The following is a 23,491-nucleotide window of genomic DNA, read 5'->3' on the forward strand; positions in this document are numbered from 1 at the left end:
ACTCACTTCCTTACCTGTCGCCACACAGCATTGCCACCCCCTTCCAATACAAAACTGATACGTTCGATAATGACTAGAAACGCAAAAAAGGACAAGAATTGGACCTATCGAAGGTATCCTCACCCCCCAAGTCGTCGGCAACTTCGGACAACAATGATGATACCGGTGATATATGAGCAGCTCAAGTGGGAAAAGCTGAAAATACAAAAGGCCAGGTGTGTGTGCGTGCGTACGTGCTATGCTATCTGGGAGCAAAGGGTGGGCAACAAGAGGTACCCTTGCAGGGCTTGGGAGTCATCTGGGAGCCCCAACTTTTATTCTGTGAAGACCTGCTTGCCCCAGTGGCTCAGGCTTGCCTGGTTCCAACTTTCTTTGCTTAGCAAACCTTGTCTTTAACATCATCCTGTGAAGAAATCATGAGGAAAAAAACTATGTTTGGGCCTCCACTTTATGACCCGGGATTGTTTTATTGGTTTCTGTGGGTTCTATGAATCTGTGCAGCGTTCTCCTTTCTCTCAGTGTGTGCTGGTGTCCTCTGCTCCTGCTCTGGTTCACCTTCTTTTTCTTCTCTATGATATCTGTTTGTTCTTTTCATTTCTCTCTCTCTCTATTTTCTGACCCACTTGCTTTCTTTTTTTGTCGTTGTTTATACGTATAGTTGTCACCGAGCAGACTCAAAGTCAGACATAAAACCTGTTCTGTAAGGTTGATGAAGTCCCAGCACTCAGTCCTTTAGATACTTCAACAGGATCTTCATTCAAGACGAATGCAGGGCTCGTCTAACCTACTAGTGAATCCGTGGCTGAACCCAGTGCCACTTAAAAGTCAGGCCTGGGGTCCAGTCCAAGCAGCATGCCTTTGCTGGCCAGTTCAGTAGCCATTAGCCACATGTGGCTAGTTGGAACTGAGTTGTGCCAGATTTTGAGGACAGTATGAAAAAGGATGTAAAATAACTCCTCCGTAACTTCTGGATTAATTACATGTTAAAATGAAAATAGTTTGGGGCGCCTGGGTGGCAGTGTTGTTAAGCGTCTGCCTACGGCTCAGGGAGTGATCCTGGCGTTGTGGGATCAAGCCCCACATCAGGCTCCTCCGCTATGAGCCTGCTTCTTCCTCTCCTACTCCCCCTGCTTGTGTTCCCTCTCTCGCTGGCTGTCTCTCTCTGTCAAATAAGTAAATAAAAAATCTTTAAGAAAAATTAAAAAAAAAAAGAAAATAGTTTAGTGTGTTAAATCAAATGTCATATTAAGTTAATTTCTCCTGTTTTTACTTTTTTCCTGTGGCTACTAAAAATTTTTAGTGACGTGTAATTTTAATTTTGTTTCATTAAATGTAACTTAATTCTATTGGATAGCACTGGTAGAGAATACTGAATTTTCTTGATTAAAAACATTATTATGAAAAAATTTTAAACATGCACGCAAGTAATGAAACTCCCGTAAAACTATTAGCCACGTTCAGTGATTATCTAGATTTTGCCACAGTTCTTTTAGGGGTCCCTTTCTTCTTTTTTCTCATAAGATGTTTTTAAGAACAAATGCCAAATAATATGATACATTTTATTTCATCCCTTCCTATTTCACAAGTGTCTCTTAATACATTTTATTATGTAGTTAGAATGTCACTAATATACCTAATAATAATAATAATAATAATAATAATAATAATAATAATTCCTTGGTATTATCGTTTATAATCTAGTCCATATTTAAATTTCCCAATCGTCTCAAAAGTATGATTTCACAATTTTATTCAAATCAGAATCCAAACAAGACATACACATTACGTTTGATTATTAACTCTCTTATATCTCTTTTATTCTTTTCACCATCTCCATGCCATTGACTTACTATGGAAACTGTCTTCAGGGGCCCCACAGAGTGTCCCACGTGCTGGATTTATCAACCTCTTCATGGTGTCTTCTAACTTGTTTCTCTATTTCATGTGCTGAGGGCATTAACTCTAAAGGCTTATATAGATTCAGATTTCACTTTTTTCTTCCTTGCAAGAATATTTCATAGGGGAGCCTTCGTACACTGTAAATGAGGCCACCAGACTCTTTTTTTTAAACCTTGTAATAAGATACAGGGTCGGGAGGCACCAAAGGTCTGGTGGTCCTACTCGTAGTGATGCTAAGACTGATCCGTGCTTTTCAGTGGTTGTAGCCTGATCTCTTCACTGTAAGTTGATGGTTGATCCATTGGGGATCTTTGCCTGAACCAGTTCTCTCGTTAGCAGTTCTAGAGTGGGGGTTTCCTATCATTGCCCATATTTATTAGCTGGAACCCTAAAAAGAACCTGTCTTATCAACTTAAACTATTCAGTTACCCTGAAGTAGAGATTCTACTGGGAAGGTGGGATGAATGTTCCCTTCTTTCCTCTTTAATTGTCAGTTTTCAGAATAGGAGTTAATATTTGTTCTTTAAAATACAATTAAAAAAATATGTAGCAGGTAAATCTTGCCTCATGAAGTAAGTATGGGGTGATGTGGGAAGTGTGGCAGACGATCTCAGAGAGTGGGTCTACGGATGACTTCCCCTCTTCTGCCACAAGAATGGGTAGTAGAGGCCTATGGAATGGGAGCCCGGGAAGCTCTGCCCGGTCTTCCCTACGGGCAGTGGAGGCGGGCCCTGGCAGGGGCGGGAACACTCAGTGCGGGAGTGCCAAGTTCTCATCTTCCCGGCTGCCTCGAAGTGGCAAACAGAGGAGCCCCTGAGCCCTTCTGTCTGTGTCTTTTCTGCCAGCAGACGGGGGAAATATGATGGTGAGATGATGGCTCGGTACCGGCAGGCGCTGGAGACAGCTGTGAACATCTCCGGGAAGCACAACCTTCCCCCGCTGCCAGGCCGCACTGTCTTGGTATATCTGACGGACGCGGGGACAGACGAGCTCTGTCGGAAGAGCAACCTACAAGGGGTAAAAAATAAATAAATAAAAGGTGGGGGGTTAGTAGGATGTTGGGGATCCTGAGAACTGTCCTGTTCCCAGACATGGTTTTCCCGAGGAAGTACTCAGAACGGAAATAAATGGCATGCATTTGCTTCCCAGTATCAGACCTTGTTCCTAGGGGCAGTTCCTAGAATGTGGCCTCAAGCCTGCTCACGGATTATAATACTGCTGTATTTCACATTGGACTGGTGCTTAATTCTCTCTTAATTTCTGTCACCAAAGTATGCCTCATTTTTACTTCCCTACATCCCAGTGTTGAATTTGGGCAGGAATCCTGGCCCTGCTCCACCTTCTTCCCCAGCCAGCTCTTCCTGAGAGCTGCTGAAGCTGTTCCTTCCGAACTGGGGATTTTGGCCCTTTTCCCCAACCAATGGAGGTGTTTGACCTCCAGGGCTGGATGGCAAAAGTAGGTTTCAAAATAGGGGAGCTGGGGCACCTGGCTGGCTTGGCTGGCTTAGTTGCGAGAGCACGCAACTCTGGACCTCACGGTGGTGAGTTCAAGCCCCATGTTGGGCATGGAGCTTACTTAAAAAAAGGGAGGGGGAGCCGTATTTCACTGTGATGTTTGTCCAACCAGCGCCCCATAAACTATGTGCTGCTGCTGATTGGGATGATGATTGCCCGGGCGGAGCAGGTGGACCTCCTACTGTGTGGACGAGGCACTATGAGGACCGCTGTGTTTAAGGCAGAAGAAGGTATCCTGAAGACGGCCAGCATACTCCAGGCCCAGGTCCAGGTCAGACACCCACCCCCGCCATGCAAAAATGCATGAATGGACACAGCCTGATAAATCAGGAAAGGCTTGTATGTATACAGTTCTGAAGATTTCCCAAGCAGAAAATGGTGTTTGTTGCTTACTGGTCATCTCCTGTGCCAGCAAGGAACATGAGACTCTTTCCTTCAGGATTTGGACGAAGAAGGTGAATGGTCCGTGAACACTTTTGGGAAGTATCTGCTGTCTCTGGCTGCCCAAAGAGTCCCTGTGAGTACTTCCCAGTCCCTGAGAAACCCTTGCCCCCCCCCCCCACTTTTCCTTCCACCATTGATGTCTCTACTTTCTCAAAAGTCATCTTTCAAGCTACGTACAGTACTCTGCTCCCAGCTGGCTGTAGCACCCTACCTAGTGGCGTGCTGGTGAATGCTTAACAACCAGCTCTCTGGAAAAAATAAGCCTTGGTTAATAGCATTTGCTTATCTCTGTGGTGTAAATACTCCCATCATAGCTGATTTCAAGTTGCCAACATGCTATCAGTGGGCATAGTTGGGAAGCAATGCTCGGTAGCACATATGGTATTTCTACGATACAGCTACAGTAGATGTAAATAAGACCCAGAGGAGATAGTGGTAAAATGTAGCAAAATAATTAGGAGGTGATGAGCTTTGAGTATATAAAAATAAAGGCAACAGCCTTTATTTTTAATATAATTTAAGTTTATACAATTTAATGTTTAATGGTGGCCATGTTTAACAAATGGCTCACAAAATTCCTAAAAAATTATTTTAATATTTTTAAAAAAGATTTTACTTATTCATTTGAGAGAGAGAGAGAGAACACAAGTGAAGGGGAGAGGCAGACGGAGAGGGAGAGGGAGAAGCAGACTCCCCACTGAGCAGGGAGCCCGATGCGGGGCTCCCTCTTAAGACCTGGAGATCATGACCTGAGCCGAAGGCAGATGCTTAACCATCTGAGCCACCCAGGCGCCCCCCTAAAAATGTATCCATCAGCTCTTGTGAGCCCGAATGAGCCAGCTACAGCACGCCACCTCCCTTCCCCCAGTTTCTTGCCTCTCCATATTGGGGTATAGTGGCTTCCCCCCTTCTAAGTGCTCTCTGAAGAGGCACTTTCCATTCCCCTCAGAGCCGTCCTAATCTGCTAATCCCCAGAGATCTTTTCTTCTGATGTCCTGAGTTTGTTAACATTCCTTCTGTCCTCTGCTCCCTGATCCCAGCCCCTTTCTTTTCATCTTACAGGTGGACAGGGTCATCCTCTTTGGCAACAGTATGTATAACAGACTGGTAAATGAGGCCAAACAGCTTTTCTGGCAGCATGTGAATTCCAAGTGCCTCTTTGTTGCTCTCCCCCTAGAAAGGACATGTAACACGTAAGAATGCTCAAACTCCTCGTCCAGTGCCAGAAGATAGGTTTCCAGATTTCCTCTCTACCCCTACTGTACTTTGGGACACTCCCACTCACCAGGCACGTCCCTATCTCTGCCTCTTAAGTACTAGAGCCTTCTCTGAAGTCTTCAGCCTAGCGCCATGCCCCTTTGTGAGGGTCCACTCCAGCCCCAGCCTAGCACATAACCCTATTAAAAGTGCAGACGTGGGGTATCCATCCTAGAAAGCAGTGACTCTGTGTTCCTGGCACTGTTTCTGATGGGTCGTGGCTGCTTCTTCCTTTGCCAGATTACCAGATTCGAATCCCAATAACGTGACACTCTCAGGCTACACTGACGGGATACTGAAGTGAGTACAGAATGGACACGGAAGGGGTTGGAGGTTTTGTTAGAACATCTTTCAGAGATTACCTGGCTTCTACTCCCTTTACTTCTCTTTTTAAGCAAGATAGAAGCTTATTCCTCTTCTGCAGCTGTCCTGGTATAGTAGTAACAGTGTGAGGGGGGCCCAGGCTCCTTCTGTCTTATTGCTCCATCATCCTCAAACACTCTGCTTTCACCTCATGGCTCAATACAGCTGCGCCAGCTCCAGCCCTCATTTTTGTATTACATCTAGTGGGAAGAAGGAAAAGGGACGGGAGTTTGCACAGTTTGCTTGTAAGAGTCGTGCGTGGCCTCTGTTCCATTCTTGATCCAGAGGAAATCTCATGCTATATTTATTTATAGATGCCAAAGTTACAGAAATCTTTTTACTTTGTCTTTCTCTCCATGTTCTCTCATTTACTTGTTTTCTCTCCTACCTTTTCCTTTGTATGCCTCCATTGCCCTCAACTGCTATTAGGAAGACTCATTCCCATTCCTCCTTCTCCAGGGAGATTTTATGGCTGATACAGAGCTGATGAGGCTCTGGAATGGCCTTAATCTTTAACCTTTACTCTTAAGCTTCGCCAGCCTAATTGCCCCGGCCCGAAAGAAAACCCACGATAGGCACGCATAACAGGAGGGGCCGGAGCTGGGTTTCTTCTCTCTTCCTTCATCCCCGTGGTTCTGCATTCTGGCTTACGTCTGCGTTCACTGCTTATGGCTGTCTTCTTAAGGAGCTCTGGTTAACTGGGTGACCTTCCCCGGCTGTAGCTTTGTCCCCTGCCCCTTGGAAGATCTGATTCTGCCTCTGGTATTCACTCTTACTTATTTGGTCACGTTTTTGTCAGGTTCATTGCAGAGCGTGGGGCCTCCCGTCTTCTGGAACATGTGGGCCAAATGGACAAAATATTCAAGGTTCCGCCACCCCCAGGAAAGACAGGGGACCTGTCTCTCAGGCCACTGGAAGAGAACACTCTAGGCCCCTTGGCTCCGATTTCCCAGCCTCGGTTAGTCTATGTTTCCATGCCTCTTTGAGTCGGGACAAGCTGTGGGCAGGGGGCTGCATTTCTGGCTGTCGAGATGCCGCTTGTTCTACTCACCGAGGGGTGCTTCCTCTTTCCCAGGTAGGGATTTCCCTGACAGAGGAAGCTGTCAGCTTATGAGCGAACTCCTCTCTCTACTGGGGAAGGCGGTCAGACTGTGAGGTGGGCTCAGGCAGAGGGCTCAGGAGAATAGGCTCTGGCTTTCTCAGGACAGCTTTGCCAAATAGTAGCTCGAATCTTGGGCTAGTTGTTCTTCATTTCTTAAAGCTTTAGTTTTTCGATTAGTAAAATGGAGATAATGATGGTGCTTTCCTCACAGTGTTGTAACGAGCACACCGTGGGCAAGTAGTGTCTAATAGTCAGCTGACCAAGGAGGGGGTGTGAGAGATGGCAAGTAGGGTTTAGTTCCAGGGCTCTGCAGTTGAGGCTCTGAGGCCTACTGGACATCCCCCTGCTGTCTGTCATACCTTACTCGTGCTGGCCGGTGCTAAAGGGTGATCACGACCGCGTCTGTGGAATTGGGCTGTGAGGCCCATCCCTAGACCGACCCCAGGCCTCTGCTTACCCCCAGATGGCGCAGCCTCCGGCTTTTCATTTCGTCCACTTTCCGGGACATGCACGGGGAGCGGGACCTGCTCCTGAGGTCCGTGCTGCCGGCACTGCAGGCCCGAGCAGCCCCCCACTACATCAGCCTTCATGCCATCGACCTGCGCTGGGGCGTCACTGAGGAGGAGACCCGCAGGAACAGGTGACGGGGCCACAGAGAAGAGGAGCCAGGTCAGGGATGAGGGGCTCGAGCAGTAGAACTGCAAGGAGGGCTGAGGGCCTATGGCAGGGGGAGCTCTTTGGATGCTAACGAGAGCAGCCTGCCTTCGCTTTGCCCAGTTGTGAGCCAGGCCCTATTTGTACCTGTATTCCCTGATCTGATGCCTCCATCACCGTGTCTGCAGACAACTGGAAGTGTGCCTGGGGGAGGTGGAGAACGCGCAGCTATTTGTGGGGATTCTGGGCTCCCGCTATGGACACGTTCCCCCCAACTACAACCTCCCTGACCATCCTCACTTCCGCTGGGTAAGGCAGACAGCAGGGGTGGAGCAGGGTCTGGGGAGGAAACAAAGGTTGGGGCAGCGGTGGAGAGAAGCCCCAGTGTGTCGGGAACCTTGGGACTATGCACAGGAAGCTTCTTGACACTTGAAGTGAAACCCAGGCAGAAGATTGTGCAAGTGGCCACATCCCAGATGAGGGGATTCCTTTGAGAAGTATCTTTCAGTTGGCCAAGGGATGCGAGGGGTAAGAGGGTAGGTCTGTTTAGGTTTTGCTATCAGACGGATCTGGGTTCTGATCTCCCTTCTGGCATTTGCAGATTGTGTGACTTGGTGGGACACGGCTTTTCCTAACCCAGCCTCAACTTCCCCATGTATTGAAGAGGAACAGTGGTGTCTATACTGCAGGATTACTATGAGGATTAGACATCTGTTTTTAAAAATGCTCAACATATGACAGGCATTCAACAAGTGTTAGCTATTAGCTATGTCTTATTGGCTTGTGTCTGGGGGGAACGTTACTGAGATGCAGGAACCCTGGATTTTGGCAGGTCTCGAGGGAGGCGTTAGTGTGACCTGGGACTGAGTCCACCTGTCCTCTGCCTTCTCTCTGCAGGCCCAGCAGTACCCTGCAGGCCGCTCTGTGACAGAGATGGAGGTGATGCAGTTCCTGGACCGGGGCCTGCGCCTGCAGCCCTCTGCCCAGGCTCTCCTCTACTTCCGGGATTCCAGCTTCCTCAGGTACCTGCTCTCAGCTCTGGGCCTCTCGGCTCGGTGGCCATATCTTCTCTCCCTGGCATTCAGAGTGTAGGAGGGAGGAGGCTGGAAGGGAGCACGGGGCTTGGAGAGCTGGCCTCGCGGCACCAAATCAGCCTTGCCGCTGAAGCCAGGAGATCGCCACTTGCGGAGTTTCAGGGAGCCACAGCCAGGTCCGACGGCTGAGGGTAAAGAGAGGCTGAGGTCTGAGGGTAGCTCCACTCTTGGGGTATCTTTGGGGGTCAGCTCTGTGCCGGATGCATGGAAATCTGACTTTACTTCTGAGTCTGAAGAGGCTGCACATCGGATCTCAGAACTGAAGAGCTTCCTGAGCAGACAGCAAGGGATTACCTGTCGCAGGTGAGCTGGGGGAGGGAGAGCCCCTGCAGGGAGAGATGTGGGGAGGGGAGCCAGCCCGCTCTGACTCTGCTTGTGCCCACTTTGCTCGTAGATACTCCTGTGAGTGGGGGGGTGTGGCAGCTGGCCGGCCCTATGCTGGGGGGCTGGAGGCGTTTGGGCAGTTGGTTCTGCAGGATGTGTGGAATATGATCCAGAAGCTTTACCTACAGGTCAGCGGGAACACCTGTGGCCAGGGGAGTGGAGAGGGGGTAGGGTGGTCTGGGAGTCCTGGGTGGGAGGTGACTTGGTGGGGGCTCTGTGAGTTTTCAGGCCTGGGGGTTCTGGGGGCATGGAAACATTGTCAGTTACTGTCCCGTGTGCCCTCAGCCTGGGGCCCAGCTGGAACAGCCAGCGTCCATCGCAGATGATGACTTGGTCCAGGCCACCTTCCAGCAGCTGCAGAACCCACCGAGTCCTGCCCGACCGCACCTTCTTCGGGACACAGTGAAGCAGCTAATGCTGCACCGAGAGAGGCTGAGCCTGGTGACTGGGCAGTCAGGACAGGGCAAGACCGCCTTCCTGGTACATAGTCCCAGAGCCCCGGGCGGGAGGAAGGGGGCCCGGGGAGTCATGCATGGAAAATGCACCCACGTTTTCTCTTTGCTTTCCATGCAGGCGTCTCTTGTGTCAGCTCTGCAGGCTCCCGATGGGGCCAAGGTGGCCCCCTTCGTCTTCTTCCACTTTTCAGGGGCCCGCCCAGACCAGGGTCTTGCCCTCACCCTGCTCAGACGCCTTTGTGCCTATCTGCATAGCCAACTGCAGAAGCCGAGTGCCCTCCCCACCACCTACCGGTGTGTATCCCTCATTAGCCCAGCCTTGGTGATGCCACAGGCCACCGCCCGCGTGTCTCCCTCTCCTGCTGACCCTGGTGCTTACCCTGCACACACAGGGGCCTGGTATGGGAGCTCCAGCAGAGGCTGCTGCCCGAGTATGCCCAGTCCCTGAGAAGCGGCCAGACCCTGGTTCTAATCATCGACGGGGCTGACAGGTTGGTGGATCAGCATGGGCAGCCCGTCTCAGACTGGATCCCAAAGACCCTTCCCCCGGTGAGTGAGAAGGAGGTGGGGGTGGGAGGCCGTAGTGGGGAAGGGGGCCTCTCCAACGTTGTCCTCCTCTTTCTCCTACCTCCTCCTTCTTTTGCCCAAATACCGCAGCGGGTGCACCTGGTACTGAGCGTGTCTACTGATGCGGGCCTGGGGGACACCCTTGAGCAGAGCCAAGGTGCCCATGTGGTGGCCCTGGGGCCTCTGGAACCATCTGCCCGGGCCCGGCTGGTGAGAGAAGAGCTGGCTCTGTACGGGAAGCGGCTGGAGGAGTCGCCTTTTAACAACCAGGTTGGATGTAGGCCAAAGGCTGGTGGGTGTGAGGACCCAGGGTGAGGACCGCATGCAGCCCTGCTCCTTTGTTTCTGAAGGAGCTCTGTGCCAGGGGAAGCTGTCGATAAGATAACTCAGAATCCTTATAATACCAGCCAGCCTTTTCTCCCTGGCGAATGGCCTTCCAGGGCCTGTCTCAATGAGGGGAGGAGTAAGGCTGTGGTTATTGGGTGGGCTAGGCTGAACCACGGGGGCTTTCTGGAAAGAGGGGCTGGCTGGCAGAGCAGTAGAGGGAAGGGACGGCTGTGTTCTGAGGTGAGGCCATCGGGTGACGCCTGGTGGGGACTCTCAGAGGAGGCACTGCGCTGCCGTGGGCTCGGCGGGCGCTCGGGGTGGAGCTCCAGGGGACTGAGGGCTGGCCTTGGCAGGCTCTCTGCTCCCCGCACTGAGCCCCCTTTGTTTCCTCAGATGCGGCTGCTGCTGGTGAAGCGGGGGTCCTCCCTGCCACTCTACCTGCGCTTGGTCACCGAGCACCTGAGGCTCTACACGCTCTATGAGCAGGTGGCTGGGGACAGAAACCCTCATTTTCTCAGTCCTAATCCTCTTCCCAGTCTTCATTCGGCCTCTTCCACCCCCATCCCTCTACTTTTCGTACCCTCATCCTGTCCCACCTCGTAACCACCATTCCCCATGCTTAGCTCACCCCTACCCCCTTCTCCCGACCCTTTCTCCTCTTCTCTTCATCCTTTCCCACAGGTCCTCCTGCTGCCCACTCCCCTCCCCACAATGAAAGCTGCCTCTTCTCCTCCCCCCCACTGACTGCAGCCCAGTCTCCCTCCTCTTCCAGGTGTCTGAGAGACTCCGGACCCTGCCCGCCACGGTCCCCCTGCTGCTGCAGCACATCCTGGGCACCCTGGAGAAGGAGCATGGCCCCGATGTCCTTCCCCAAGCCTTGGCCACCCTTGAGGCCACACGTAGTGGTCAGTGGTTGGGGCGGGATGGGAGACATTAGCTCAGTTATGGTCTCAGTGAGCGATGTGAGGAGGGCCAGGTGTCATGGGATGGTTATGCTGTGTGACCGGTTTGGTGAGAGCCTCAGAGAGCTGGGGTTTTCAGGTCTGACTGTGGACCAGCTGCATGCAGTGCTGAGTGCGTGGCGGATACTTCCCAGGGGGGCCAACAGTTGGGAAGAAGCAGTGGCTGCTGGCAACAGTGGGGAGTCCTACCCCATGGGCCCATTCGCCTGCCTCGTCCAGAGTCTGCGCAGGTACAGCGGCCCCCAGTCGGACTCCCACCAACCTCCGGTGCCTTCCCATCTTTGAGCCAGGGCCCCATGAGATCCTTTCTTCATCCTACCTTCCCTGGGTATAGCCCCTGAAACCTGTCTCCCAGGCCCTGAATGGGCTGCCACTCAGTTTACCGCTCTATGGGGTGGACACGGGAGCCCACAGCTATTGCCAGGTGCTCACTGACAGGCCTCCTCCCCTCCTCTCCTGCCCTCTCTCCCTCACATGAGGACAGTCTGCTGGGGGAGGGCCCCCTGGAGCGTGCTGGTGCCCGGCTCTGCCTCCCTGCCGGGCCCCTGAGGACAGCAGCTCGATGTCGATATGGGAAGAGGCTGGGGCTGGAGAAGACGGCACACATCCTCATCGCAGGTGATTGCGGCCCGACTGGCCCGAACCAGCCCCGGGGCACTGAGAGTGGGGCCTACGCCTGGAGGCCAGGACCACCCACGGGTGCTCCCATGGGGCTGGCCCCCTCACCTGCCACCCCAGAGTGCTGTGACCTGTGGGATGCGATCTTTGGAGATGCTTTAGAGCGGGGCCCGTCTCAATGTCTGTTCTGTAACTCACACCTGCAGCTCAGCTCTGGAAGACTTGTGACCCTGAGGCCTCAGGCACCTTCCGAAGTTGCCTTCCTGAGGCTCTGGCAGATCTGCCTTACCACCTGGTTAGTCTCGAGATCCCATGGGCTCCTCCTCCCAAGCAACTGCTTTGACTCTTCTGAGACCCCACCCCCCCTTCACCACCACCATCGTCACCACTGCCGTGACCCCTGTCTACCTTTCTCCGTTCAGTTTTCCTGCCCTCTTCCTTCAGGTCCTTTGTCCCAGCTCCTAGGTTGAGGAAACTAGACTCTTCCTCTTCACCTGCCTCTTCACATCCTAATGAGTCCAATCTGACCTTCCCAGCTCCAGAGTGGGAACCGTGGCCTTCTTGCAAAATTCCTCACCAATCTCCATGTGGTGGCTGCACACCTGGAACTGGGTCTGGTCTCTCGGCTCCTGGAGGCCCACGCCCTCTACGGTGAGATAAGTCAGTGGCTTCTCTGAGATTTGGGCCTCCTGGGTGTGTTCATGGGGTGGGGGGTATAGTGCAAAGAACAATGAAATTTCTGTTCCAGGCTGAAAATGCCAAGAGGGTAAGCAGGTGATTTTCAGGGGACCTTCTGCCTAGATCTCTTAGACTGCAGGTTCTCAAACTTTATTTAACAGGCATAAAATTACCTGGGAACGTTGTTCAAATTGCAGATCTCTGGGTCCCCAGACTCTGGTTCCCTAGGTCCAGAGTGGGGCCCAAGGCTTTGTACTTTTAATGGGTGTTCCTGATGTGGGGCCACAAGACTTCAAGACTTAACATTTCTGACACATCATATGACTGTATTTGGTACTGGGGTTAATGGGGGTCCAGGCTGGCTCCCCAGCGACACTCTGCACCTTTTCCACAGCTTCCTCAGTCCCTGAAGATGAACAAAGTCTTCCTGAAGCTGACACGGCTGTGTTTCACACGTTCCTGAGGCAGCAGGCTCCAGTCCTCAGCCAGTACCCCCTGCTCCTGCCCCAGCAGGCAGCCAACCAGCCGCTGGACTCACCTCTTTGCCGCCAGGCCCCACAGCTTTCCCAGCGATGGCGCCTCCAGCACATGCTACGATGGCTTAATAAACCCCACACCGTGGAGGGCCAGCAAAGGTAAGGCCCATGGCCCCAGATGCTGGTAAGCCTGTCAGAGAGCAAGCTACAGCCCTTTCTGAAACTGGAGAAATACAGACCAGAGTCACCATGGAGAGGGGGATTCGGTCACAGCAATGCAAGTGTGAATTTCCATTCCCTTCCTTCCCTGAATTCCTCATTTCCTCCCTTTCTTCCTACTCTCTCTCTAGCTCCAGCCTGTCTCTGGCAGTTTCCTCATCCCCCACAGCAGTGGCTCTGTCCCCCAGTGGGCAAAGAGCTGCTGTGGGCACTGCCAGTGGGATGGTTTACCTGTTGGACCTGAGAACCTGGCAGGTATGACTCTCAAGGTGGGCAGAGTTTGCCTCCAGAAAAAGCCTCACAGACTGCCCTGAAGACCTTAGCAAGCCAGCCCCACCGGTTATCACCCTGGTTGATTCAGCAATTTGTATTTCCCTCACATCAGATCAAAGGCTTGGTATGAAATCAATCACACCTTCCAAATATTTACCGCACAGCTTCCATTCAAAGCTGTGCTGTTCTAAGTATCGCAGGGAACACAGGGCTAGGACATTGTCTTTGCCCACCCAGTGGTCAGTTCTGTTGAAAGATACGACATACGAGGTGAAAAGGAACCAAAACATAGCCACGTGACATAGACAAGAGCTGAGTGCGTTGGGTGCTTTCAGGAGAACATGGGACAGGCAAGGGCAGGCATTCCAGTTGAATGAAAGGCATAGGGGAGACTGTTTCGAGGAAATTGCTGGGAATGATTGTAGCAGAGGGTGCTTACGGGAAGGTAATAGCAGATTAGGCTGGAGAGGTGGGTCCCACAGCCGCAGCCACTCCCTCTGCCTCCCACCCATATCACCACCCACCCCCATGTATATATGCATACATACAGACCCATCAGGATCTTCTGTGACTTGGGGATACATATGGGGTTGGGAGGAGGGGAGAGGATGTGGCTCCACTTGAACCAAGGCTTGGCCTGCATCTGGAGTGGGGCCCAAAACTTTTCACTTCTAGTAAGTGCTCCTGATATGGGGCCAGAGGGCCACCCTTTCTCCAGTCTTTCTTGCCTTGGCCTCCTTTTTGGTTGGAGCTTGGCGCGGCTGGACATTGGGGATCAGGGGAATGTCCTGAGCATGCTTCCCTGCTCGTTCTCATAGGAGAAGTCCTTGGTGAGCGGCTGCGACGGGGTCTCCTCCTGCTCATTCCTCTCGGACAATGCCCTCTTTCTTACTGCCTTTGATGGGCTTCTGGAGCTCTGGGACCTGCAGCAAGGTTGTCGGTACGGGGTCCCTTCCCCATGTGTTGGAGTGAGGGCCTTCCCTGCTTGTCGGAAGCCCCCCCGCGGCAGGGGAAACAGGAGGGAGGCCAGGGGGTTCTAGAAACCTAACTTTGTCTCCCCGGGATAGGGTGCTCCAGACCAGTGCTCACCAGTATCAAATCACCGGCTGCTGCCTAAGCCCGGACCGCCGGCTGCTGGCCACCGTGTGCCTGGGGGGATGCGTAAAGGTAATGACCAAGGCCCTGTGATAGGCAGAGTGGCCCTAAACGCCAAGTCAGCTCCATGAAGTTGTTCTTAGTGTGGCAGAGCTGCTGACTGCTTGGCCTGGGGAGGCCTTTCCTGCTGAGGGCAGGGGACTGGACAAGGTGGCCTCTGGGTCCGAGAAGCTCAGGCATCTGTACTCCGCACCTAGATTTCTCTCCTTCTCTCTCCTTCAGCTATGGGACACAGTCCGTGGGCAGCTGGCCTTCCAGCACGCGGGACCCAGGCCCCTGAACTGCGTTGCTTTCCACCCAGAGGGGCAGATGGTAGCAGTAGGCAGCTGGGCTGGCAGTTTCAGCCTCTTCCATGTGGACGGGCTCAAAGTTGCCAAGGTGAGAAGGTCACGTGTCTCCCTGGGGTGGAAGCACAGGAGGGTGCAAGTGGAAGATACGGAATGACGGACATCCACATTCTCTTTCACTTTGGGCTCGTGTTGAGAGCAGGTCCTCACATTTTCATTTCTCCTTCCTTGTATAGGACCTGGGAGCCCCGGGAGCCTCTGTCCGTAGCGTGGCGTTCAGTGTTCCTGGGCGCGTTGTGGCTGTGGGTCGGCTGGATGGCATGGTGGAACTGTGGTCCTGGCATGAGGGGGCACGGCTGGCTGCCTTCCCTGCCCACCATGGCATTGTGGCCACTGCCCTTTTCCTGCGTGCTGGGCGCCAGTTACTGACAGCTGGAGAGGATGGCAAGGTCAGGTGGTGGAGGGCTGGTGGTAGGTTAGAAGGAGGGGGGAGGAAAGGCATATTTGGGTGCGGGTGGAGCCTTTGTTGGGGACCCTGTGGAGGAGCTTTGCTGGTGCAAGCTACAGGGAGAGGGCGCAGTGTAGGCATGGGCTGCTTTCAGGAGAAGAGTCTTTAGCGGGGAGGAGGACGTTAATGGGGGTGGCTGTCACTCTGGGGTGGAAGTGGTATATCTTTAAGTTCTGTTCTTGGCCTCAGGTTCAGGTGTGGTCCGGATCTCTGGGTAGGCCCCGGGGGTGCCTAGGTTCCCTTTCTCTCTCTCCTGCCCTCTCTGTGGCTCTCAGCCCAGATGGTGATCGGGTGGCCGTTGGGTACCGAGCAGACGGCATCAGGACCTACAAAATTGCTCCAGGTACTGAAGAGAGAGGGGACGGGGTGTTAGAGCCTTTGGAAAGGGCCTCCCCACCCTGAACTCCCTTTCCAAGTGTCTCGCTCTTTGGTTTTTTCCTCGTGCTCTAGGTTCCCAGGGGGCTCAATGTCAAGCCCTAGATGTGGCAGTGTCTGCACTGGTCTGGCTAAGCCCCAAGGTGTTGGTGAGCAGTGCCGAAGACGGGTCCCTGCAAGGCTGGGCTCTCAAGGAGAGTTCCCTTCAGTCCCTCTGGCTCTTATCCAGATACCAGAAGCCCGTGTTGGGACTGGCCACCTCCAGTGAACTCTTGGCTTCTGCCTCAGGTGCAGTGGGCAGCTTCCTTTTAAATATGCTAGTATCTTCCCTCAATTTATATGTGTATGTGTACAGGAAACACACATAATTATTTTTACAACTTTCAAAGTGCGTTTAAATGCATTTCTCTTGCATTATCAGTCTAGACTGTTTGTTCTTGTTTCCTAACAAGAATTCTGGGACCTCTGTTAATCCCTGTAATCCCCTGAGTTTCTGCCCCGGGGGAGACTTTGCTGTGTACGGGGATGGGTTTCCCTTAGGTGGAGGAGAGAGGTGTTGAGGTGAAAATGCAGAATGGTCTTAGTCCTCTCTGGGTAGGAGACTTGGTCCAAGCGGTAGTGGTCACTTGAGAAGAGGAGGGTCTGGAGGTGTAGCAGGGAGGTAGACAGCTGAAGAGCCAGAGCTGGGAGTGCCTGGTATCCTGTCTTGTGACCTCATGTGATGACTGACCTTCGTCACTCAGACTCTCCACAGCCTGTGACTCACTGCTGTGGGATATCACCCTCACCCGGCGTGATTGCCTCTGTCTTTGGGGTCCGTCTCACTTCCTCTTTCAGGGAATCTTCCTTTCTCCCTATTTCCAATGCAGAAGATTTCACAGTGCGGCTCTGGCCAAGGCAGCCGCTGACCCTGGCACAGACAGCAGAAGACTTTCCCTGTGGCACCGAGCTCCGGGAACATAAGGGTCCCGTGAGCTGCTGTTGCTTCAGCACTGATGGAGGCAGGCTGGCCACCGGGGGCAGGGACCGGGTGAGCCATGGGTGTCCTCCCACCTTGACCCCCACAGCCCCTCTGAGTCCTGGATTCCTGAACAGTCCCATTTCCCATGGCTCCTGAGGCATTTTGCTTTTCCACACCTCCTGTGCCGCCTCTGTCCACCATCCCCTTCCTTGATACTCCCTTTTCCCTTAAAATTTCTCGCCGGAAATGGCCCCGATATTTCTACCTCCCTCCTGTGGTCCTGACTGCTCCCTCTCTTGGGACCTATCCAGAATCTCTTCTGCTGGGATGTGCGGATGCCCAAAGCCCCTGTTCTGATTTGCTCCTTCTCTGCCTGTCACCGTGACTGGGTCACCGGCTGTGCCTGGACCAAAGACAACCTACTGGTAAGGGAAGAGGTGGGGATGGGCAGAGCTCAGCAGGGTTCCTGGGGGAGGACCACACTGCCCGTGTCGTCCTGTTTCTGACACCCATCGACAATAATAGTAATAGCCGACATTTATCGAGCACTTAGTACGTGCCAGGCATTGAACTAAGCTCTTCGTATATCTTGCCTCATTTATTCTTTACAACTCGTTTAGTCTTTACAGCAACTTGACAAGGTAGACATTACTACTATCTCTATCTCACAGACGAGGCTCTTGAGCTGTTAGGTTAAAGAACATTCCCAGGGTCAGGTAAGTGATGAGGCTGAAGCAGTAAACGTAAGAAAGCCCTCACTCCTCACGAGAACACAGAACTGTGTCCCCAAGGGCTCAGGATGCCCTGTCCCTGCAGGTAGAGGTGACTGCTGTGATTTCTTCAGTCCTAAGCAAAACACCCCTCACATTATGCACTCAAGGTTGGTGAAGTCTAGTTTTCCAGTGCAGAGTCCCCACACTTCTTCTCAAGAAGAGATGAGAAAGGAGCGAGAATCAGTTGAATGAATTGTCATAGTCTGCTCTCTGCCCCTGCCCTCTGGGGAGCCGGATCTTTCCTTGGCATCGCAGCCTGTTCACCTTTGTCTGGGTTGGACAGTGTGTTAACACCAAGGACAATAGGCACTATTTATTCAGGGCTCAGCACGTACCAGGCCGTCCTTCACGTATGCGCACCAGCCCCACAGTAGCCCCATCCAGTAGCGACACTGTTGTCATCCCGTCGGCCGGATGAGAAGCCTAAGGCACAGAGGGATGAACTTGCCCCAGGTCACAAAGTAAAGAATGGTGGAGATAGGATTTGAACCCAAGACAGCCTGTGTTCTTAATCACAAGCCTTACTGCCCCCCACCCCGCCCACATGATAGACCTACAGAAATGCTGGAGGCAGGCTGATACTCCCACGCCTCTAACTCTGACTACACAGGTCTCCTGCTCCACCGATGGCTCTGTGGGGCTGTGGGACCCAGAACGGCAACGGCAGCTTGGCCAGTTCCTCGGTCATCAGAGTGCCGTGAGCGCCGTAGTGGCCGTGGTGAGGAGGCGGTGGAGAGCTCACTGGGGCCTCTGGGAGGGCTCAGGAGGCTTTGGGACACTGGGTGCACTGGGTATCTAATCTCGAAGGCAAAAGAAGTGTAGAGAATGAGATGCTCGGGCCTGGGTCAGAGCAGGACAAGAGTATTGAGATGGAGGGTCGGTGTGAGGGGAGGGAGCGGGCAGCTCAGTATCCGGACCTCGTGCAGGGTTGCAGGCCTGATCCGCCCTGCCTGGGCCCCCGAGTTCTCCGTACTCTTGGACATCTCCTGAGCCTTTAGTGGTCAGCCCTCACCTCGGTGTTAGGAGTCACACTCCCCACGTCCTGCTCAGTGCGACTTGCTCTGATCCTGTGCTCTGGGGCAGGAGGAACACGTGGTGTCTGTGGGCCGAGATGGGACCTTGAAAGTGTGGGACCACCAGGGCGTGGAGCTGACGAGCATCCCTGCTCACTCGGGACCTATCAGCCACTGTGCAGCTGCCCTGGAGCCCCGGGCAGGTAAGGAAGCGTCAGCTCCCTTTCTGCCCTTCCCACCTGCTTCCCTCCTTCTCCTGACTTCATCTCTGGGCCTTATCAGCTGGACAGCCTGGGTCAGAGCTTCTAGTGGTGACTGTTGGACTGGATGGGGCCACACGGTTGTGGCAGCCACTCTTGGTGAGTTCCCTGAAAGGACTGGGGTGGATGGAGTGGAGAGGGCAGAGCGGGACAACCTCCTGTGGCATTGATCCCTGCTCTCCCATCTCCGTCCTTTCTCCCTAGGTGTTTCAAACACACACCTTCCTGGGACACAGTGGCCCAATCAGTGCGGCTGCAGTTTCAGAGACCTCAGGCCTCCTGCTGACCACCTCAGAGGATGGCTCCGTGCGGCTCTGGCAGGTACCTGAGGAAGCAGGTGAGTGAGGCATGGACAGAGGCAACGTGTGAAAGAGGGGTGTGTTAGTGGGGCCGTGAAGGTCAAGGGTGGTCTGCTATGTCCTCTCACGTCCCAGCAGTGGTCCAGCTTCTAAGGCATCACTTCCTTCCTTCTCCAGATGACACATATATGCCCAGGAGTCCTGCAGCCATCACTGCTGTGGCCTGGGCCCCAGATGGTTCTATGGCAGCATCTGGGAATCGAACTGGGGAACTAACCTTGTGGCACAAAGCTAAGGCTGTGGCCACAGCACAGGTGCGTTGGGGCAACCTCGGTGCTTGTCTGTGTGAGTCCTGCCCCAGCCGCGCCTGTGCTACTGGTGTGTGCATAGGTGGCTGGGAGGGGAAAGAGGGTTAATCCTCAGGAACACTGAAATGGACTTGTTATGCTCCCAAGGCTGCAGGCCACATCAGTGCTCTGCTATGGTACTCGGCACGCACCTTGATTGTTCTCAGCAACAATGAAAAGGTCAGCGAGTGGCAAGTGGAACTGCAGGAGGGTTCGACACCCAGAAATTTCAGGTGAGATGGGCCAGCTGGGTTAACGTGTACGTCAGTGGTCTCCTTAAACCCAGGATTTTGTGCAAATCACTCCACCTTTACTTCTGAACTAGCTCAGTAGGATGTTAGTAAGTGGGAAAAAGTCACTGGGAAATGGTTTTTGGCTCCCCAGCATGTCAATTTAAATAATAATTCTCAAGTGTCTACTTAATGCTAAACTCTGAGCCAGGCTGTACGAACCAGATGGAAATCACCTTTTGATTTAGGAAGCACAGTAGAGGAGTATGCACTTAAGTAAACCACCAGCGGTAGGCAGGGTGATTAGTGCTGTGATGAAGAGAGAGATCTGTAGTTCCCAGAGTTTGAGGAATTTATGGTTTACGAAAGAGTTGCTATTTGAGGTTGGGCTTTAAGGATGGGTAGGAGTTTTCTGGACCCCTGGGGAAGGGAATGGTGCTTCAGGAAGAGGATGCAGTAGTAGCGAAAGGCAAGGAGGCATGAGAGGGCATGGTATATTCTGGGCACAGCTGAGTCACTGGGTTCTTGGTGAGAGTGGGGGCGGGGGTGTTGGGGAACTGGATCGAAAAGATAAACTGGGGCCAGACTGTAGAGGGCACCGTGTAAGGATTTTGAGAATAATTTTCTGCCGTTTAGGAAGAAGACTCCAGTGGCAGTATGGAAGCTGGACAGTGGTAGAGAGATATTAGAGGCAGGGAGACTGCCCTCACAGCGGTTGCTCTAGTGCAGGGAGATGTAGTGTGGGCCCCAGGCCAGGCGGTGGGAGGAGGGATAGAGATCTAGGCCTGTGCTGGCAAGTAGAATCCCTAGTGCTTATTGATCAGGTGGAGGTCGGGAGGGAAGAAAAGACAAGAAGGTAAGAGATTCCTCGTGCGAGCAGGGAAGGGGATGGTGACAATGAATACCGGTAAAAGAGAAAGAGGAAGAGGAAGAGAATTTGTAGGGAAGGTAACCGATTGTGTTTTGTACTTCACTCCTGAGGAGTTCGTGGGGAGCCGAGGAGCCTGAGAAAGGCAGACTAAAATAGGTCGTTCCTTGACCTTGTACCTTGTTTTCAGTTGCAGTCTTCACCTGACCCGAGTTCTGCAGGAGGACTTAGGGTTCCTGACAGGTGTGGCCCTGGCTCCAGACGGTCACTCCCTCATCTTGGCCAACGCGGGTTTGCAGTTGCAGCGCGTGAAGCCAGGGGAGGCTCCTTCTGTAATCTGGTAGGACCCAAAAAGCCGTTTCCTCTCGGGCTACAGAAAAAGGAGAAGGGGGTTAGTGGTTATCCTGGACTTGGGTCTCACTTAGAACGAAACACTGGGGTCCTACAGAGAGATGTTCATGGGTTCAGCCTCTTTTCTTTCTTGTAAACCAGGAGCAGCAACTATTCGGAGTGCGCTATGTTGTTGTCCGCCCACCAAGACTATGGTGTGTTTGTCCTGCAGCCAACGGAACCTGGAGGCCTTTTTTCCTTGGTAAGTGCTATTTGAGTGTGTGTTGCCACATTTGTCCGGGACCAATACTTTTAAAACCTTGGGGCCATGACTGAGGATAAGAGGAATGGAAAGGCGTTGGTTCCAAATTCCCTTCCTCCTTCGACTGAAGCAGCCCTACTTAAGAGCATTCTGTAGTGGGTTTCAGCTTCCCTATATGATTTTATTGTTACAAAAAAGGATGCCAGTGTTTAAAAAAAAATCACGGGAAACCATCAATGTAGGAGTTTTCTTAATTGCATTTTTTTTCATGCCTCTCTTGTCTTGCCACTGAGAGTACTAGTGTCTGGAACAATACAGACACATCTGATAGACATTACGTTGGGTGAAAGAAGCCAGACACAAAAGAGTACATACTACATGATTTCATTCAAATAAAGTTAAAGAACAAGCAGAACTAATTTATGGTGATAGAACTCAGAATATTGTTAACTCGGAGGGTCAGGGTGCTCTGGTATTGACTGGGAAGGGTCATGAAGGCAAGTTCCTAGGGTGATGGAAATGTTCTACATCTTTTTTTTTTTTTCTTTTAGATTTTATTTATTTGACAGAGACAGTGAGAGAGGGAACACAAGCAGGGGGAGTAGGAGAGGAAGAAGCAGGCTTCCTGCTGAGCGGAGAGCCTGACACAGGACTCGATCCCAGGACCCTGGGATCATGGCCTGAGCCGAAGGCAGACGCTTAATGACTGAGCCACCCAGGCGCCCCGGAAATGTTCTACATCCTGACCTGGGCAGTGAGTGCATGGATGTATACATACTGACCCGGGTGGCTCAGTCGGTTAAGCGTCTGCCTTCGGCTCAGGCCATGATCCCAAGGTCCTGGGATTGAGTCCCACACTGGCTTCTTGCTCAGCAGGTTGCCTGCTTCTCCCTCTGCCTGCCGCTCCCCCTGCTTATGTGCTTTCTCTCTCTCTCTCTGACAATAAATAAGTAAAATCTTAAAAAAAAAAAAAAGAAGAAGAAGAAGATTCACACTCTTTACTATGTCTAAATTACAGTTAAGAAAGTCCTGACCAGCCCAGAGCCAAAAACAGTTGCTTTGGCTGGGTAGGGTCAGCGCTATGAGTAGGCCAAACAGAATGAGCCATCCTTTCACAGAGGCAAAAGGAGGCAGGAGAGTTTGAAGAGAGCCTTGAGTTTAAGCCAGACTTGGAGAATCCTACTGGAACCTTCGTGTTGGTAACCCAGGCCAAACCGGAATCTGGTGAGTGGGATGGGAGGACCCACAGGTCTGGAGATGCCTTGTAGGGGATGGTGGGTCCTTCGAAGCTGGAAACCTAGCTCTAACCTCTGTCCTTGAAATGGCAGAGTCCTCATTTTTGTGCGCCAGCTCTGATGGGATGCTATGGAAACTTGCCAAGCGTACCCCTGAAGGAGAATGGGAGACAGGTGACATCTGGCAGAAAACAGAAATGCCTGAAACCCCAACTCCAGAGACAGCCTCATCTGTGAATGACAGCAGCGCATATAGCTGGTCCCCACCCCCACAGCTGTCGACTCAGCAGCGTAGAAAGGTGAGTTTGAGGGATGGGTCACAAATAGAGGGGAGGAGGCTCTAGGTCTGACAAGTGGATGCTTCCTCGACAGAGGAGGGGCCACTGAAAGCTCACCATGGTCCTTCTCCTACCCCTCCAAGATTCACTCGGGCTGTGTCACAGCCCTCCATGTGCTGCCTGGGTTGCTGGTGACAGCTTCAAAGGACAGAGATGTTAAGCTGTGGGAGAGACCCAGTATGCAGCTGGTAAGTGTGTACGTGTGCAAGGAGGGCTAAAGGGATGTCACAGAGAGCAAACTTGGGCAACGAATGTACAAAAGATCAAAATTTATTTTCTTCTCTCCTTGCTATCATGTGCAACTAACCTGGTTCTAAATAAAAGGTGTCAATGTGAGAGAAAACTGAGTTAGTAAGGAGGCCCTAGGCTTGTAGCCTTCATCTCCCCGTCTTTTGTTCCCCGTTGTAGCTGGGTCTGTTCCAGTGCGAAGCGGCTGTCAGCTGCCTGGAACCTTGGCTGGGCCCGGACTCTACCCTGCAGCTTGCAGTGGGAGACACACTGGGCAACGTATACTTTCTGTCCTGGGAGTGAAGATGCACCAGCCCCGTGTGCTAGAGATGCAACGCCGGAAGACACCAGTGGCTACGTTCTTGGTTAAAATTTTAAAATAAAGTGTCAGAAAATCTCCAGTGCAGTCCTACCTGTGTTCTGATGTGGGTGCAGATGAAGAAGAATATGGACGTTCTCATGTTTCTTTTCTGATTTAACCTCAGTCCTTCCTAGAACTGCAAGAAAGAGAACCAGCTCTTTAATAGATATTCTTTGAAAGCAGGCTTTAGAAATCTTGTGTCATTTGCTGGCGCGAGGGTCCTGAGATGCCATTCCTGCCAAGGAGGAGGAATGAGTGATGCTGGCCGGCGGTGCTTGGTTTGAGCAGAGCGTGAAGACGTCTCACTTAGTCAAGAAAGAGTAAGAGAAGGAAGAGTTGGTTGAAAGTGCCCTCCAGTCAGGGCATTTAGACAG

The 23,491-nt window shown here is 52.5% G+C and overlaps 1 protein-coding gene across 1 annotated transcript in view; it reads left to right on the forward strand.

The window, feature by feature from the left end:
* TEP1 (telomerase associated protein 1) overlaps window positions 1–23,153 on the forward strand; it is a 35,641-nt gene extending 12,488 nt beyond the window's left edge. The window contains exons 12-55 of the mRNA XM_008683665.2: window positions 29–215; window positions 2,748–2,916; window positions 3,527–3,685; window positions 3,854–3,931; window positions 4,921–5,051; window positions 5,356–5,415; window positions 6,278–6,436; window positions 7,044–7,220; window positions 7,423–7,543; window positions 8,132–8,256; window positions 8,518–8,631; window positions 8,723–8,840; window positions 8,998–9,192; window positions 9,286–9,461; window positions 9,560–9,716; window positions 9,825–10,004; window positions 10,455–10,547; window positions 10,834–10,966; window positions 11,103–11,253; window positions 11,508–11,641; window positions 11,848–11,936; window positions 12,178–12,292; window positions 12,714–12,954; window positions 13,146–13,269; window positions 14,106–14,227; window positions 14,355–14,454; window positions 14,665–14,820; window positions 14,966–15,178; window positions 15,427–15,580; window positions 15,688–15,900; window positions 16,482–16,642; window positions 16,885–16,998; window positions 17,957–18,064; window positions 18,430–18,562; window positions 18,642–18,718; window positions 18,824–18,956; window positions 19,096–19,232; window positions 19,374–19,498; window positions 20,554–20,703; window positions 20,856–20,955; window positions 22,074–22,179; window positions 22,284–22,489; window positions 22,612–22,716; window positions 22,937–23,153. Of these exons, the coding sequence (XP_008681887.2) occupies window positions 29–215; window positions 2,748–2,916; window positions 3,527–3,685; window positions 3,854–3,931; window positions 4,921–5,051; window positions 5,356–5,415; window positions 6,278–6,436; window positions 7,044–7,220; window positions 7,423–7,543; window positions 8,132–8,256; window positions 8,518–8,631; window positions 8,723–8,840; window positions 8,998–9,192; window positions 9,286–9,461; window positions 9,560–9,716; window positions 9,825–10,004; window positions 10,455–10,547; window positions 10,834–10,966; window positions 11,103–11,253; window positions 11,508–11,641; window positions 11,848–11,936; window positions 12,178–12,292; window positions 12,714–12,954; window positions 13,146–13,269; window positions 14,106–14,227; window positions 14,355–14,454; window positions 14,665–14,820; window positions 14,966–15,178; window positions 15,427–15,580; window positions 15,688–15,900; window positions 16,482–16,642; window positions 16,885–16,998; window positions 17,957–18,064; window positions 18,430–18,562; window positions 18,642–18,718; window positions 18,824–18,956; window positions 19,096–19,232; window positions 19,374–19,498; window positions 20,554–20,703; window positions 20,856–20,955; window positions 22,074–22,179; window positions 22,284–22,489; window positions 22,612–22,716; window positions 22,937–23,059 (6,122 nt within the window). The 3' untranslated portion in view covers window positions 23,060–23,153. The remainder of the gene's footprint in view (window positions 1–28; window positions 216–2,747; window positions 2,917–3,526; window positions 3,686–3,853; window positions 3,932–4,920; window positions 5,052–5,355; window positions 5,416–6,277; window positions 6,437–7,043; window positions 7,221–7,422; window positions 7,544–8,131; window positions 8,257–8,517; window positions 8,632–8,722; window positions 8,841–8,997; window positions 9,193–9,285; window positions 9,462–9,559; window positions 9,717–9,824; window positions 10,005–10,454; window positions 10,548–10,833; window positions 10,967–11,102; window positions 11,254–11,507; window positions 11,642–11,847; window positions 11,937–12,177; window positions 12,293–12,713; window positions 12,955–13,145; window positions 13,270–14,105; window positions 14,228–14,354; window positions 14,455–14,664; window positions 14,821–14,965; window positions 15,179–15,426; window positions 15,581–15,687; window positions 15,901–16,481; window positions 16,643–16,884; window positions 16,999–17,956; window positions 18,065–18,429; window positions 18,563–18,641; window positions 18,719–18,823; window positions 18,957–19,095; window positions 19,233–19,373; window positions 19,499–20,553; window positions 20,704–20,855; window positions 20,956–22,073; window positions 22,180–22,283; window positions 22,490–22,611; window positions 22,717–22,936) is intronic.
* Window positions 23,154–23,491: the final 338 nt, after the last annotated feature.

Source organism: Ursus maritimus, unplaced genomic scaffold, assembly GCF_017311325.1.
Source record: "Ursus maritimus isolate PB19 unplaced genomic scaffold, ASM1731132v1 scaffold_36, whole genome shotgun sequence".
Lineage (NCBI taxonomy): Eukaryota > Metazoa > Chordata > Mammalia > Carnivora > Ursidae > Ursus > Ursus maritimus.